The sequence below is a fragment of the Panthera tigris genome, chromosome C1, assembly GCF_018350195.1.
Source record: "Panthera tigris isolate Pti1 chromosome C1, P.tigris_Pti1_mat1.1, whole genome shotgun sequence".
NCBI classification, from domain to species: Eukaryota; Metazoa; Chordata; class Mammalia; order Carnivora; family Felidae; genus Panthera; species Panthera tigris.
This window is the reverse complement of record NC_056667.1, coordinates 91,610,943-91,627,687: the sequence shown is the minus strand read 5'-3', so window position 1 is coordinate 91,627,687 and position 16,745 is coordinate 91,610,943. Positions and strand designations below refer to the sequence as shown.

General features: G+C 38.9%; 1 protein-coding gene and 1 pseudogene across 6 annotated transcripts in view; one reads left to right on the top strand and one right to left on the bottom strand.

The window, feature by feature from the left end:
- The first annotated feature begins 358 nt into the window (after positions 1-358).
- Positions 359-16,745, top strand: part of LOC102957998 (calcium-binding mitochondrial carrier protein SCaMC-1-like) — a 50,313-nt gene continuing 33,926 nt past the window's right edge. For 2 of the 6 annotated variants that reach the window (XM_042996531.1, XM_042996532.1), the window contains exon 1: positions 362-884. In XM_042996531.1, coding sequence (XP_042852465.1) covers positions 702-884 — 183 coding nt within the window. In that variant the 5' untranslated portion in view covers positions 362-701. Of the gene's footprint in view, positions 885-16,129; positions 16,207-16,745 lie in introns of those variants that run through there. The other 4 variants (XM_042996533.1, XM_007090057.2, XM_042996535.1 and 1 more) reach the window with 4 other exon arrangements.
- On the bottom strand, positions 12,561-13,953 carry LOC122241200 (annotated as a pseudogene).

Here is a 16,745-nt window from a genome sequence, read left to right as displayed (position 1 = left end):
GGTGGTGGAGGCTGCGGCGAGGCTACAAGGCTGCCGGGGGGTCTAGGAGAAAGCTGGAGGTGAGGAAGAGGGGGCTCCCGGAAGCAACCCCAAGATCCCTGGGAGTGGGCTGGGAGGAGGGAGACTGGAACCAAGGGTGGAGGCCCCTCTGGGAGGGCTGCCCTCTTCAGACGCCCCCAGAAGGAGGGGTGGCGCGGGGGCACGAGATGCTCCCGTCAGAGGCGAGGCGCAGGTCGGAGCACTCACCTGAGGAGCCGCTCAGTTTGCGCAGGGAAACACCCAGAAGCTCTTTCGACGCCGCCAGGGGGAACGCGCGCCCTCTCTGCTTCTGCTTAAACTTTCCTGGACTCCCGGGTCGCTCGTGGGCCCGGGGAGGTCCTGGGTGCAGGTTGCCGCCACGTTTGGTGCTTCAACCTGCAACTTTTGGGGCGTAGCGACCCTCGCGAGGCGCCTGGGCCCGGTTTCCCACGAGGCGGTCCTCCGAACTTGCTCCCAGCGGCGCCCGAGAGCCCGGCGGTGTGGGCGGGCTCGCCGCGGAGGCCCAGTCGAGCCGTTGTCTCCGAGGTCCCACGCAGGCGGGCGTCGTCGAGGCGGCGGCAGGTGGCGCAGCCGGAGGCGGGAGTGGGGGCGGGTCCGGCGGGTCGCCCTCATCCGGCCGGGAGGAGAGGCGGCCGAACGGCCTCCGCCTTCCCGCCCCGGCCATGCTGCGCTGGCTTCGGGGCTTCGTGCTGCCGGGGGTGGCCTGCCAGAAAGACGAAGATGACTTAAGGTACGAGATCCTTTTCCAAGACCTGGACAGCGACGGGGACGGGTTGGTGGACATCGTCGAGCTCCAGGAGGGGCTGAAAAACTGGGGCTTATCGTCCGGGCAGAACTCGGAGAAGGTGAGTGACCAAGGGAACGTGGCACCGGGAGTGTGGGAGACGTTGGGCGGAGGTTAAAGCCACACTTGCTCTTTGCAAAGCTTCTTTCCAAGAACCATGTTGGAAGGGTGGGGTTCTCTTCCGTGAGCGCCCCCTCTCACCCGCGACGCAGAATAACGCAGCCCAGCCCAGCTAAACACGTTCTCGGCCTTACAACAGTCACTTTCCACAATGACCAGAGCCTTCTCCTGGACTTTTTGGGAGATGCTGAGTGGGTGTCTAGTGACTCAACATTTACTGAACCCGCACAGAATTTCAGGGGCTGTGTTAGCCTTTGTGAATTCGTAGAAGAGACTTTCTTCTTTCCCAGGATGTTCACAGCCTAGGTTCACGCTTCAGGGTCTTGCATAAAAGGCAAGAGCAGATAGGTCCCCAGAGCTGCTCTCTCTTTCTCTTAAAGTTTATTTATTTTGCGAGGCTGGGGCAGAGAGAGAGGGAGAGAGAGAATCCCAGCGTTGCGTTGCTTAACCGACTGAACCATCCGCGCGTCCCTCTTGTCATTCTTAAATCGACACCAAATGTCTTGGGGGGAAATCAGACCTAGATCCGTGGGTTTACGCTTCAGCTGACTGATTTAGTGCCTTGCCTAGATTAGGGATGTCTTCCTTCTCTGGACCAGTCTTGATTATTTAAATACTGGTTAGGTGAAAGTTTCAAAATACCAAGAGAAAACAATCATGTTTCCCCTCTATTAGTGCTAACCAGTCCTCAGATTATCTCCCCACTTGTTTCAGCTCTCTGGTGAGATGTGTGTTAGAAGTCCAGAATATTCCCATGGGTCAGGAAATTCCTTTAAGGGTCTGTGCTCGAGAACCAATTGCTCTGATTCGATTATTATCTCTTTATCTCATACCTCTGTCTTCCCGCTCTGCTTTACTTCCTTCTACTTAGTCCACAACTCCACGACACTGGACCTCAGCCTATCAAGTATCTCTGGCTCCTGCTTATTTGAGAAGGGATATCAGAGAAGAAACCTGAGAGAGTAGGGTAGGAATCAGAGAGGAATGGTAGGGATATAGCTATATTAGCATGAGTACTGATTTAAGGTATACACTATGTCTTAGAGAATGGTATCTCATTCTCAAAAGGTATCATCTCCAACCTGTCACTTGGAAGCAAACTACTTATTTTCTGTCACTATATCAGGATTGGACAGCAGGATTGGACAGAGGGGGAAGTTGAACTGTGATAGAATTGCAACAGAAGCTTCAGACAATTCAAAAGGAGCTTTGCATCTCGGGTAGTTCTTTAAGAGTTGTCCTTCCTTGAGGCAAGAGCGCCAGGGCTTTATTACCTACCCCTGTCTCTTATGCCCCCTCCCCTACTTATTGAACATTGGCTGCCTCCAGGGAGTGACTTTAGGCAAGGTGAGTCTTTTCAGCCTAGAGAAGCATGAAGGAGGAGCTCAACTGAGAACTCAGTCACCAGTACTCCCAGCTACTGTCAGTCCTGAGAATGTGGGCAATGCACCACAGCATCTACTGCAGAGAAACATTTGGAAAATAGTGCTGACAGGACAAATTGATTAATTTGATCTGGAGTGTGAGGTAAAGGAAGAATTCAAGAATGATTCCAGGAATTTTGGTTTGAACAGCTGGTTGGTTGGTGGTGCCATTTGCTAAGATCAGGCAGAATTGGAGGGTAGTGAAGTGGGGTGAGTGATTATCGAGAGTTCTTGGTTTGGACGGTTGAGGTTCCTTAGAGACATCCAGGTGGATATAGCAAGTAGTAGTTTTGTATTTGAGTGTGAATCTCAAGGAGATAATCTAAATCTAAATTTAGATAAATCTAAATCTCAAGGGTTAGAGATGTACATCATCAGCATTGTATCGGTAAAGCTTTTTATTGGGTGAAATCCCCTAGGTAGAGGGGTCTGAGGACTGAGTTGGTCTGAGGACTGAGTTGTGGATCATTGCAACATTTTGAGGTCAGGAAAGAGCCAACGTAGGAGACTAAAAGGAAGCAGTTAATGAAGTAGAAGGGAAATCAGAAGAGTAAGGTCTCTTGGGGCCAATTTGAGTCAAGTATTTCAAGGAGGTAGTTATATAGAACTGAGATATCTGCTGAGAGATCTTGTAAGATGAAGACTGAATTTAACTGTGGGGTTTGTCACAATGGAGGAAATTTCTAACCTTGAGTAATTCCATGTATGCATGTACCTTGTTGTTGGCTGTGTCTCTGAGGAAAGTGAGAGGGCTAGGATCCTGAATTGCTCAATGCTTTACCACCTTCTTCTGCTAGTGATACATGTTATAGACGTAGAAGGTATACAACACAGATTACACTTGACCTGGGGCTTTGGTCCTAGATCCCCATCTTATTCCCTTCTGTGATGAGGGAAGTTGTGCTGAGCTACAGGTGAGTCTTGGTCCTGTTGCCTTGAACACAATCCAGACTATTGGATCTCAAAACTTGAAAATATAGGCCAAATATTATCTTTTAAAGAAAAACAATTCTTGTACTCCTAAGGATTGAGTTAAATCATTTTTGTCATGTTACTTAGATATATTTATAAATATAAAGAAAGTATAAAATCATTATGCTTATAGCTCTTATACAACCATAGATCCTAACAGGTATGTAAATTAAAGATTATAAAAACCACCCAAATTCTAATTAATAACATTTATTTAATGAGATAACTAATAGTGTTTGGCTAAAACTAAATTTCCATTTTCTTATGAATATTCTGCTGATAGGTACATTTGTTTGAGTTAAACATTCTGAAATTATCACGTGTTTGCCCAGTTCTCCCCCACTTTCTTTTTTTGTATGAATACTATGAAAACTGTTATATATATGTGGGCTCTGATGTCACTGGATTTTACTTAACAAAAAATACATTATTGCCTATGAGGTGAACCTCTGTTTTTTGTTTTTTGTTTTTCATTAGCCTTCAACAAAGTGGTATCATTTTAATGCTTGATTACTGGATTACACAGGGGCAATGAAATAAATATTAGGCCTTAGTTATAAGGTGGCTGTCTGGTTGCTTATGCTATTTGTCTTCAGATTATCTTTAAAAGGAAAACACAAAATTAGGAAATTCTCACAAAAGATACTCAGACCTGTAGGAGTTTATGGATTTCAGGATAAGAAATACTTACCTAGATTATAGGCAGATTTAAGCTGCCACAGCCCTGTCTCTTTTCCTCTGGACTCCACCCTGTTTCCTACAGGACCTTCTAAGGGGAAGGGTGGGGGACAGGGCCTAGAAAACCGGTTTGGAGTTTACCAAGCAGAAAGAAATGTGCATTTGTTGGAGTTATAATCCTTTTACTCCTCCCAGCAAAACTCCCCTGTTTTAGCACTGGGCCTAATTGTTTTTGATCTATATCAGTGCTCTTATTCTTTGAGGAAGAATAGTAAAGTAGCAGGAAGAAAGCTTTCCTTCTCCCTGAACCCTCTGTCACCTCTGGAACTTTTATTCTGTGGTTAACAACCTTTCTCAGCACTTAAACCTCTTCTCAGAGCCTTGCTTTTTACTGAAGCAGCTCTCCTCTGAGGAGCCTCCTTGCAGCCCTCTCAGGGCTGAAGTCCCACCTCTTTCTCCTTTCTAATTACCCTCTTCATTGAGGTCCATGCCATCTACCCTCTGACCTAACCATTTTATTCTTTGCTACTCACTGAACTTCTGTATAAACCTCTTGGTCACTCAAGACTTACCACCTGCTCATGGTCTCCATCTCTACTGCAGATCTTTATATCATCCTGAGTGACTTCCTCATCCACTTCTGCATATGATCCATACAACATCCAGACTTCCTACTTCCTTGCTATATATGTCCAGTGACCTTCACCTCACAACACTTCAGCATCTCACTCTCTGGGCCCCACTTGGGTAAATTTTCCTAATAGGACTAGAACTCACCTTATAGGGTAGCTGTTAGGATTAAACTAGGTAAGGCTTTATTTTAGCACAGCGAGGACACATAATTGTCATTTAGCAGATGTTAGCTGTTTTTGCACTAATTTATATCCATAGGGTTGGAGGGTGGTAAAAACAGAACAAAAAAGATTTCCATTTCTACAGATTTCACTAGGAATGTGGGAGATTCTGAAACACTAGAATGGGAGTATGGCTGGGAGTGTCTGAGAAGGCCCAATGATATGAGCGGCTCTCTCCCAGGCAGTGGTCCCCACTGAGCCCACAGGGCATATACATACACACTGACTTTAATTAAAAATAGGTGAATTGAAAAGTTTACCCACAACTTTGTGAAATGGCATACTTGATATAAAATATTGAATTAGGCTACCTCTTGTCCAGTAATGTTACAAACCATACAGATAAGCCACTGGCTAGTCATTTGACCATTGACAAGGCAAGCAGAAGAGTGACAGAACTATTTATTGATTTTTTACCATGTGTTAAGTACTGCCTTAGGTAGTTTACATTTTCCATTTCATTTTAAACTTGTGTATTCTCATGTATAAAAAACAAGAGAGTTCTAAGTTTCAAAATTCTGATTCTAGGGACATCTGGGTGGCTCACTGGGTTAAATGTCCGACTCTTGATCTCAGCTCAGGTCTTGATCTCAGGGTTGAGAGTTCAAGCCCTGTGTTTAAAAAAAAAAAAAGCAAAATTCTGATTCTCATTTGAATTCTCAGGATTTACATAAGTAAATCACCTGGAGAAATGAACCTCATTGACCCTTGGGAAAATGAGCAAACTCTTATTTTTTTTTTTTAATTTTTTTTTTTAACGTTTTATTTATTTTTGAGACAAGAGAGAGACAGAGCATGAACGGGGGAGGGGCAGAGAGAGAGGGAGACACAGAATCGGAAGCAGGCTCCAGGCTCTGAGCCATCAGCCCAGAGCCCGACGCGGGGCTTGAACTCACGGACTGCGAGATTGTGACCTGAGCCGAAGTCGGACGCCCAACCGACTGAGCCACCCAGGCGCCCCAGCAAACTCTTATTTTTAAAAACAACATATTTCTGCATTTTTATATGCTTTATAAAAATAAAACTGTTGTCCTTCACTGTGAGCTTTCCTTGTACTACTTCAAAAACTTTCTTCATTTTAGCCTCCAGTTGTTTTGTGACTTACTAGCAAATGTCATGCATAGGAAAGCAGATGGTTCCTACATTTTTTCTTGAAATTGGCATATGACTTTAAATTGATTTTAATGTACAATTAAAATGTATTGAGTGAGCAGGTGTGATTAATGATGGAATGCAAATGAAGTATGGCAAAAAACTTATGCAATAATTGGAATAATTTCTATAAATTTAACTGTAGTAGGAAAAAATGTCTTTATTGGCAAAAGAGGAAAAATTAGTCTTTGAAGCCAGTTGGTGGAAAATGCTATGTAATGATTCTGATATAAAAGTGTTTAAAAGGTTCTGAAGGAGAAGAAGTTATTTTCTTATATGTCTACCAATAACCTCAATGCCTATTTGAATTCTGTGCTGTACACACAATATAACATCTTAGGAATACTACAAGTTGGCTTGCTTTCCAAAGCAGCAAAATATATACATCTTGGAGCTTCATTAAACAAACGTTCCAATAAGAAATTGTAAATTGCTTTGGAAGACTTGTCCTGCAAAGGGAATGGAAGAGGAATAAGTAAAATTGGTAGAGAAGGACTAAAAATTTCAGGAAAGTGAATAGATGGAAGAGATTTTTCAATCTTATATAGTATTATTTTCTTTCAGTATTATAAATATATCAAGCATACATTTATAAAGTATGGAAAAATTTAGGGAGGAACTTTAAAATTTGGCTGTGATAGCCTAGGTTTTATTATGAAATTTAAAAATTAGAGAACTTTATACTGATAAATAATGGTAATTTTGCCAATTTATATTCACATTTCTAGATGTTTTGGATTTCTAGTAGGTTTTCCAATATTAAAGTAGAGGAAAAATCTAGTTGAAATGTGTTTTGTTTCACTTAGCAGTGAATAGATGTTATGCCATATGATGATAAGAGAGTATTTCACCTCTTTAAAATTAATGTCAGTATTATATAGATAAGGAATCAAAGAAAGACATAAATTATAACTACCCCCCATCACTTCTTAAAGGTATAAAGACTTAGCTATCCTCTTATGAGAACAAAGCATCATTTTAACAAACTTTCCTGCAATGTAAATGATGTGTGCAGTTTTTTTCCCCTTATATTTTCATCTTCCTTAGAATAAAATTCTAGGTGAGTAATTTCAGGGTCAAAAGGTATGAATAAGGATCTAATACATACTGCAAAATTATTATGTAGTTAGATTGTACTATTATCTAAGTAGATTGTCTCATTTACTGCCAGAAATGAGAGTGCTTGTTTCCCTACATGGTCAGCAACAATAGGTAAGTAAAAAAAAAATATTTCCAATTCAGTTTGACAACCAGCATGTTAATAATTTAAAATGATAAATTATTATATCATCCCATCTGGTCTCAATAGCAGAGGTTAATTTTTACTTGCAATGTTTTTTGACCTGTGCTTTTTCCCCCTTTTCTTTTATATGTAATCAGTCTTCTGTTTTTTGGTTTCTTTTGTCTGAGTTTGATTCTAAATAGTTAATGTAATGTCAGTAGTAATTTTTAATCTTCTTGTGTCCCTTAGTGATTTGTATCCAATTTCTACCAGCACAGATTGTTAGGTTCAGATATGGGAAATAATATTTAAGCCAACAAACTTGATGTTTAATTTCATTAATAATGCAAATTGAAACAAAAATATAATTTAATATTTCTTTCCTTCCTTTTTCCCTTCTTTTTTTTTAAAGATTCATTTTTTAATTTTAGAGAGAGAGTATGAGCAGGGGGGAGGGGCAGAGGGAGAGAAAGAGAGTCTCAAGAGAGAATCCCAACGTGGGGCCTGATCCCATGACTCTGGGATATTACCTGAGCTGAAATCAGTGTTGACTGTTCAACTGACTGAGCCACCCAGGTGCCCTTTCTCTCTCCCTTCTTTTCTTTTTCCCTTCCTTCCTTATCAGTGAGATTGGCAAACATTTGAAAAGTTTGATAGTATTTAGTATTTGTCATAATGTGGGGAAGTAGGCACACTGTAATATTTTTGATGAGAATATAAATTGACATTCCCTTTAAAAAAATATTTATTTATTTTGAGAGAGAGAGAGCAAAGATGACCAGGGGAAGGGCAGAGAGAGAGGGAGAGAGAATCCTAAGCAGACTCTGTGCTGATGACAGTGTAGATCCCGACACGGGGCTCCATCTCACAAACTGTGAGATTATGACCTGAGCAGAAATCAAGAGTCGGACACTTAAACGACTCAGCCACCCAGGTGTCCCTGACATTCCCTTTTAAAAAATTATTTATTTTAGTATAGGTGACATACAATGTTACATTAGTTTTCAGGTGTACAACATATGATTCAACTTCTGTATATGTTATGCTATGCTCACCACAAGTGTAGCTACCATCTATTACCATACAATGCTATTATTACAGTACCATTCACTGTATTCCCTATGCTGTACCTTTTATTCCTGTGACTTATTTATTTCATCACTAGAAGCCTTTATCTTTCACTCTCCTTCACCCATTTTGTCCATCTTCCTACCTCTGTCCCCTCTGGCAACCATCAGTTCTCTGTATTTGTAGGTCTAATTCTGCTTTTTGTTTGTTTGTTTGGTTTCTTAGATTCCACTTATAAGTGGAAATCGAATGGTATTATTCATTCCCTGTCTGACTTATTTCACTTAGCATAATACCCTCTAGGGTCATCCATGTTGTCACAGATGGCATAATCTCATCCTTTTTTATGACAGTAATGTTGATTGTCTATATCTACCACATCTTTACCCATTCATCTGTCAGTGCACACTTGGATTGTTTCTGTATCATGGCTATTGTAAATAATGCTGCAGTAGACATAGGGAGGTGTATATCTTTTCAAATGAGTGTTTTCATTTGGGGGGAGGCAAATACCCAGTAGTTCAGTTATTGGATCATATGGTATGTTCTATTTGTAATTTTTGAGAAAATTCCATACTGTTTTCCATAGCATCTGCACCAATTTACATTTCCATTAACAGTGCACAAAAGTTCCTTTTTCTCTACATCCATCCCAACACTTGTTATTTCTGTCTTTTTTGCTTCTATCCATTTTGGCAGGTGTAAGGTGGTATCTCATTGTGGTTTTGATTTGCATTTCCCTGAGGATTAATGATGTTGAGCACCTTTTCATGTGTCTGTTGGCCATCTCTGTGTCTTCTTTGGAAAAATGTCTATTTGGGTCCTCTGCCCATTTTTTAATTATACTATTTGTTTGCTGGTATTGAGTTGTATTAGTTCTGTATATATTTTGGATGTTAACACCTTTTTGTATCATTTGCAAGTATCTTCTCCCATTCAGTAGGTTGCCTTTTTGGTTTGTTGATGGTTTCCTTCACTGTGCAAAAAGCTTTTTATTTTGGTGTAGTCCCAATAGTTTATTTTTGGTTTGTTTCCCTTGCCTCTGGAGATAAATCTAGAAAAATATGGCTATCGTAATGTCATAGAAATTGCTGCCTATGTTCTAGGAGTTTTATAGTTTTAGGTCTCACATTTGGATCTTTAACCCATTTTGAGTTTGTTTTTGTGTATAGTGTAAAAAAGTGGTCCACTTTCATTCTTTTGCATGTAGCTGTCCGGTTTTCCCAGGGGGTATTTATTGAAGATAGTGTCTTTTCTCCACTGTACATTTCTTGCCCCCTTTTTCATAGATTAATTGACCACATAAGTGTGTGTTTATTTCTGGACTCTCTGTTTTGTTCCATTGATCTATATGTCTGTTTTTTATGCCAGTACCATACTGTTTTAATGACTACAGCTTTGTAGTATATCTTGAAATCTGGTATTGTGACACCACCAGCTTTATTTTTTCTCGGGATTGCTTTGACTATTCAGGGTCCTTTGTAGTTCCACAGAAATTTTAGAATTATTTGTTCTAGTTCTGTGAAAAATACTGTTGTTATTTTGGTAGGGATTGCAATGAGTCTGTAGATTACTTTGGGTAGTATGGACATTTTAACAATATTAATTTTTCCAAGAATATTAATATTCCATGGGATATCTTTTCATTTGTGTTGCCTTCAATTTCTTTTGTCATTATTTTATAGTGTTCAGAGTATAGGTCTTTCACCTCCTTAGGTAAGTTTATTCCTAGGTATTTTATTCTTTTTGGTGCAGTTGTAAATGGAATTGTTTTCTTAATTTCTCTTTCTGTTACTTTGTTATTAGTGTATAGAAAAACAACCAATTTCTGGGTGTTAATTTTATATTGTACAACTTTACTGAATTCTTTTATTACTTGTAATAGTTTTTTGGTGGAGCTTTTAGAATTTTCTACGTATAGTATCATGTCATCTGACAGTTTAATTTCTAACTTACCAATACGTATGCCTTTTATTTCTTTTTCTTGTCTGACTGCCATGGATCGGACTTTCCAGTAATATATTGAATAAAAGTGGCTTGAGTGGACATCCTTGTCTTGTTCTTGATCTTAGAAGAAAAGCTATCAGTTTTTGACATTACTTCCCCTACCCCCCCTTTTTTGACAATCTTAGTTTTTTGACATTCCCTTTTTGGAAGATAATTTGGCAGTGTATAAAATTTAGAAAATCTACATGTCCCTTAATTCAGCAATTCTCTCTCTAGGAATCTATGTTACAAACAATTGTGATTCAAAAATTATAATTTTACAAGATTATTCATTGTAGCATGTCTTGTAAATAGTTAAAACTTGGGACCAACTTAAGTTGAAACTATAAAACTTCTAGGTGAACTTATATTCTTAAGTAGGCCATAGAATGATTAAATAAAATTCACAGAATATGTTTTCTTTATATTGTGTCATTTTTAAGCTTTATTCAACAAGTGTTAATTGATTACCCATTGTATGTCAGAAGCTGTTCTATGTGCTTGGGATGTAGTGATGAACTAGACAAAGTCCTTATTTCTTGGAGCTTATGTTTTAGTAGCAGAGGCAGGCAGTAAAAAGACAAACAAGATAATTTTATGATATTCCCTGACTACATACACCTCTCTGGCCTTGTCTCTTGTTTTCTTCCATTTCTCACTCCCTCTCTCCTTTGCTCATTGTATTACAGTGAGCTATAATTGCTCCAGCATTGTTGCCGTTCTTGCCGTTTCCAAACACATCCTAGGCAGGCTCTCATGAACATTTACATAAAGCTATGGCTCTAGGTTCTGGTGAATTTTGTGTCAGGTACTTTGGTAAGGATGACAGACATCAAGGACCTCAGCTACTTCAATTCATGAGACTCAGCTTTCATAAAAAGGTGTATATCACTCACAGAACACTTAAAATAATCAAACGCAGGAAAATCAGTAACTAAGTGACAAAAAGAATACTGCTAAAGAAAAGTCGGTAATAAAAATACTAGGTTAAAATATCAGATTTCACAATTTTAGCAATTTGACTTTGGCTCCAAAAAGTGTGTGCAAATTAAGAATTCTAAGAAAAGACCCCCATGGTCTGCTTCGTGATTACTACCACAATCCAAAAAAAATAATTCTGCGTTGCCGCAATGTCTTCCCTGCTAATATAAACCACTCTTTCATAGTTCTAAAGAAACTAGATGGTAATTCACATAAAAGGGGGTTATAAGATCCTTCTTACTCAAAATGAAATGAAACTAAATATGATGTTTATCAGGTCAGAAAGAAATCTTATCAAAATGTTGACCAAAGAAACCAGTTACCTTCACTGGCTGCCTCAGAGTGCAGAGCTAGCATGAACAGAGTCTTGGCTGTATCTCTGCATCCCCATAGTGTGAGGGTGGACAAAAAAGCCCTTCAGCTTTCCTGAGGTTTTGTTTCCTCAGGTGTAGGATTGAGGGGAGCAGACTAGGTGGCTTTTAAGAGACCTTTCAACTAAAAGGATCCAGGTCAGTTCGAGATCCCTGTCTTTGAGCAGACATTTAGAGTGGCAAAAGAAATAGATTAAAAATGGTGGGTGAAGTATTTTTTGCCTTTTGATCCCATCATTCAGAACTATTCCACATTACAGTTCAAGGAATCTGTGTCACATACTTTCATCTAATGGCTGGTACTGCTAAAGGGTAAGCAAATAAATGAAGCATCTGACAATGAAATTTTTAATAAAAATATAGAGGCTGTGCCAAGTTTGGTTAGAAAAATGACGCACCACCACATCACACCAGCAGTTAGGACTTCCTGCCTCTGAATTTTAAGAGCCATCAACTGGTCAGGAGACGTGCATTCAAGCCATTCACCAAGATCAAACGAGTGCACATCGATTAAAAATATGCTTCCTGGTGCTTGCTTCGGCAGCACATAAACTAAAATTGGGAAGAATATGTTTCCTGAAATCTTCCCAGGAAGGGAACTTGAAAGAAACTGTTTTTAACAGAAAGGATGCAAGAGAGTTAAGTGCAGGGTAGGATATTTTTTCTTTACAGAACAGAAAGATGTCCCAAAGAATAGTAGTCTCTCATTTTTTGTGCCCTAAAAAGAATACACATATCACTTCTTTTGGAATCTAACACTGGCTTCATTTTCAAAGTGAATCATTTTATTTTCCTCAAATGCAGCCATAAATTATAAACTTTAAGCATGTGATAGTTACATGATTTCTTCAGTAAGCCTAGGGCTTCCACAAGCTTTTCTGGAGTTTAGAGCCGGAGTAGTCCAGGGAGTCAAAGATTAAAACTTTCTTCACAGCCATACATTCCTTTGATGTTTGGGTTATTGAACACAAACTCACTGGATAACTTGTCTTCTGCATTGTGCATTAAAGTGTTAGCTATGTTTTCTTCCTTTTTCTTCCTTTTCTTTTATTGTTTTATTTCATCTTCATCATAAGTGACTCTTTAATCCTCATCCCCCCACCCGTCTCCCCTCTGGTAACCATCAGTTTATTCTCTATAGTAAGAATCTATTCTTGGTTTGTCTCTTTCTTTTTTCTTTGATCATTTGTTTTGTTTCTTAAATTCCACATATGAGTGAGATCATATGGTATTTGTCTTTCTCTGACTGACTTATTTTGCTTAGCATAATAGTCTCTAGCTCTATCCACGTCATTGCAGATGGCAAGATTTCATTCTTTTTTATGGATGAATAATTCCATTGCAAAAAGTACTACATCTTCCTTATCCATTTTTCTATTGATAGATACTTGAGCTGCTTCCATAGTTTGGCTATTGTAAATAATGCTGCAATAAACACAAGGGTACATGTGTCCCTTTGAATTAGTGTTTGTGTATTCTTTGGGTAGATACCTGGTAGTCTGATTCCTGGATCATAAGATAGTTCTATTTTTAATTTTTTTGAGGAACCTCTATATAATTTTTTTGAGGAGCCTCTATGAGGCTAATCATTCCTTCTTGTTCCGGCCATGGTACACAGTGGCTGCACCAATTTGCATTCCTACCAACAGTGCAAGAGGGTTTCTTTTTCTCCACATCCTCGCCAACACTTGTTGTTTCTTGTGTTATTGATTTTAGCCATTCTGACAGGTGTGAGGTGATATCTCCTTGTAGTTCTGATTTGCATTTCCCTGATGATCAGTGATATTGAGCATCTTTTCATGTGTCTATTGGCCATCTGTTATGTCTTTTTTAGAGAAATGTCTGTTCATGTCTTCTGCCCATTTTTAAATTGGATTATTTGTTTTTGTGTATGTGTGTATTTTCTTTTCAGGGAACACTCTGACTCCATGAGGAACTCCTCCATCAGAATTTCCTTTTGTTTTTGTGTGTTCTAAAAGTATAAGAAAGGCCATTACAACCCTTGGTTTGGACATGATGTTCAGGCTTATCTTTAAGAATTTGTTTTATCTTGGGGTGCCTGAGTGGCTCAGTTGGTTAAACGTCCAACTCTTGGTTTCGGCTCAGGTCATGATCTTCGGTCATGGGGCCTGCTTAAGATTCTCTCTCCCTCTGCCCCTCCCCTGTGTGCCTGTGCTCTCTCTCAAAAAAAGAAAAAATTGCTTTATTTAATTTACTGCTGAAGGTGCCAGGGCGAGGGTACCTGGATGTGCTTTCTCTTGCTCACAGCCCGGAAGGTGACCTAGGATAATGAAGCCAACATCCTCCCCGTCCTGGCGCCAGGGCTCCTGGGGCTACAATTCAGTCACCTCAGCCTCTCTCCATGGGCACATGTTGACCAGGATTTACTGCTGAATTGAATTCTTAACATTAGCATTAAGTTTTCTGGCCATGTTATAAACAGTTGCTTACCTTTAAATTATATGCTATACTCTTCCATTTCTCATCAAGTTCCTTTTATTCCATGTTTTCCTCTTTCTTGGATTTTTTTTTTTCATTTTACTGCAACTGCATCCTCAAGAAGCCTCTCCAGAGTTTAAGGGTAACAAACGGAGTATATCCCAAACTGGGTTTACTTTGATCATATTTGAATGCTAGTTTGGCTAGGTGTCAGCTTTTAGCTTCTGAATCATTTTCCAAGAGAACTTTGAAGATATTGCTCAGGTTTTTTTTTTTAAATTAAGGTACAGTTGACACACACAGTGTTATATTAGTTTCAGTGTATAACATAATGATTTGACAAGTGTATAAGTTATGTTATGTTTGCTCAATTGTTAATATTCAGTGTTGCAGATAATTAAGTTTGATGCTAATCATTCCTTCTTCTCTCTCTCTCAGGCCTTAGGGTTTTTCTCTTTACTCAGATATGTCTAGATCATAATACAACTTCTGTTTGAAGACTTTTGTCTTTCTTCTAATCATTTTCTTTCAAGCTCTTTATAGAACTTCAAATAAATGAATATTAGATCTCTTGGATCTTTCTCCCAATTCTACTTTTTTTATCCTTTTCACCTCTCTCTTTTTGCATTGCATTCTAGGAGACCTTCTTGGCTTAGTCTTCAGCTGTTCAGCTATGTGCGTTTTGTTAATAAAACATTGCTGAATAATTTATTACTATAATTTTTTACTTATAAGAACTGTTGGTTTTTGTTTTTCCTAATGGATATAATATTCCCTCAAATCTTATACATATCTCCACTACTAAGGGTTTTCTCAGGAGTAGTTCTTCCACTTACAGAGTATGGTGCTTTTTCCATGCTGGTGGTGATTCTTGGTTGTCCGATTTTGTTGATGGGCATTTGGATTGTATCCAGTTTTTAGCTATTGGGAATTATACTGCCATGAATATATGTGCTTAAGTTTTTGTATAGCTGCTTTAATCTCTCTTGGTTAGATGCCTAGGAGTGGAATTGCTGGGTCATTTGCTAAGTATATGTTTAACTTTTTGAGAAACTGCCACGGTTTTGCAAAGTGGCTATACCATTTTATATTCCCACCATCAGTGATGATTCCAACTTCTCTACATCCTTGTCAGTACTTGACTTTTTTGACTATAGCCATTCTAGTGGATGAGTGGTGCTGTCTCACTGTGTTTTTAATTTGCATTTCATTAATGACTGATGTTTCTGAGCATCTTTTTATGTGGTTATAACCTTTCTTTCATATTCTTTGCTGAATTGTCTGTTTAAATCTTTTGTCCATTTTTTTGGTTGGGTGAATTTTTATTTGTAGTTACTTTTAATTTCTGGCAACTTAAACTGCTTTCCTAGTTATGGTAGTGATACAAAGTTTATTTTTAAAAATAGTTGGTTTTTAAAAAGTATCTCAATTAAGTGAAATATATTAAGGAAAAGATTATCACTTATCATTTTGTTGTGGCAAAAATTTTGAAGATGACATAAATGTCTAAAAAAACCACTTCCTCAAGGGTAGGTATTACCAGGGTCAACACCAGCCCTTTTCTCATTCTCGATATCTCTCAGTGATTTTATCTACTCCCATAGCTTCTGCCCTGTCCCTCTACTGATGTTGTTGAAGTTCACATCTCCAAGACCTGTATGTGAGGATCTGCAAATGCTGTCTACTGTCTGCTAGACATTTTGAAGATACCTCACTAGCACTTCGAAGTCAACATGTTTTCCTGACTGCCCCCTCATCACAGTGTTCCTTCCAACTTCCTATTTTGGGGTTCTCACCATTTTATAGTCACTGAAGCTTAAACTCTAGAACTCAGTCTTGCGTTATCTCTTTGCTTCTTTGCCTATTCCTTAACTCAGAATGCCCCAAACTCTTTTTCTCGCAAACCTGATGACTGTCAGAGTAAGACCCTGCCTATACACATGGCAACCCAAATAACACCTTCAGAGTTCTAGATTCCTCTCTTTCCCTTACCTTCTATATTGTGTCAGTGATCAAGTTACCTCCCACTTGCTAAAGATCTTTTGTATTTTGCTCCGCATTGCCATTCCTACCACCTTCCCCCTAGTTCGGAGATTCATTTCTCTTCTGGATTTTTGTAATAACCCTCTTATTGTTCTTTCTATTTTTAATATTTTCTCTCTCCTTCTCACCAAAGTTTATCACTGGAGTAACCTTTTCCTAACATCGATCATGTCACTTCTCTGCTTAAAATTCATCAGTAGGAAAAAAAAAGGAGTGGGAGATACAGGCTTCTAGTTATGGAATGAAGAAGTCTTGGGAATAAAAGGCACAACGTAGAGAATATAGTCAATTGTATTGTACTAGCATTGTATGGCAATAGATGGTAGCTAGTCTTTGGTGAGTACAGCATAACATATAAAGTTATCAAATCGCTATGTTGTATACCTGCAACTGATGTAATGTTGTGTGTCAACTACACTCAAAATTTTTTTAAAAGCCCCCAAATTTGTCAGCAGAGAACCATTATTTATATCAGTATTTCCCAACTTCATGAGTTTGCTATAATCAAGAACTGACTGTACCCTAATTATTTTAAGAGTGGATTCATTTATATGTCAAGAAATTTACTTTAAAATAAAATTTTGTAATACTACCATAGACAGAAAGCTAGTT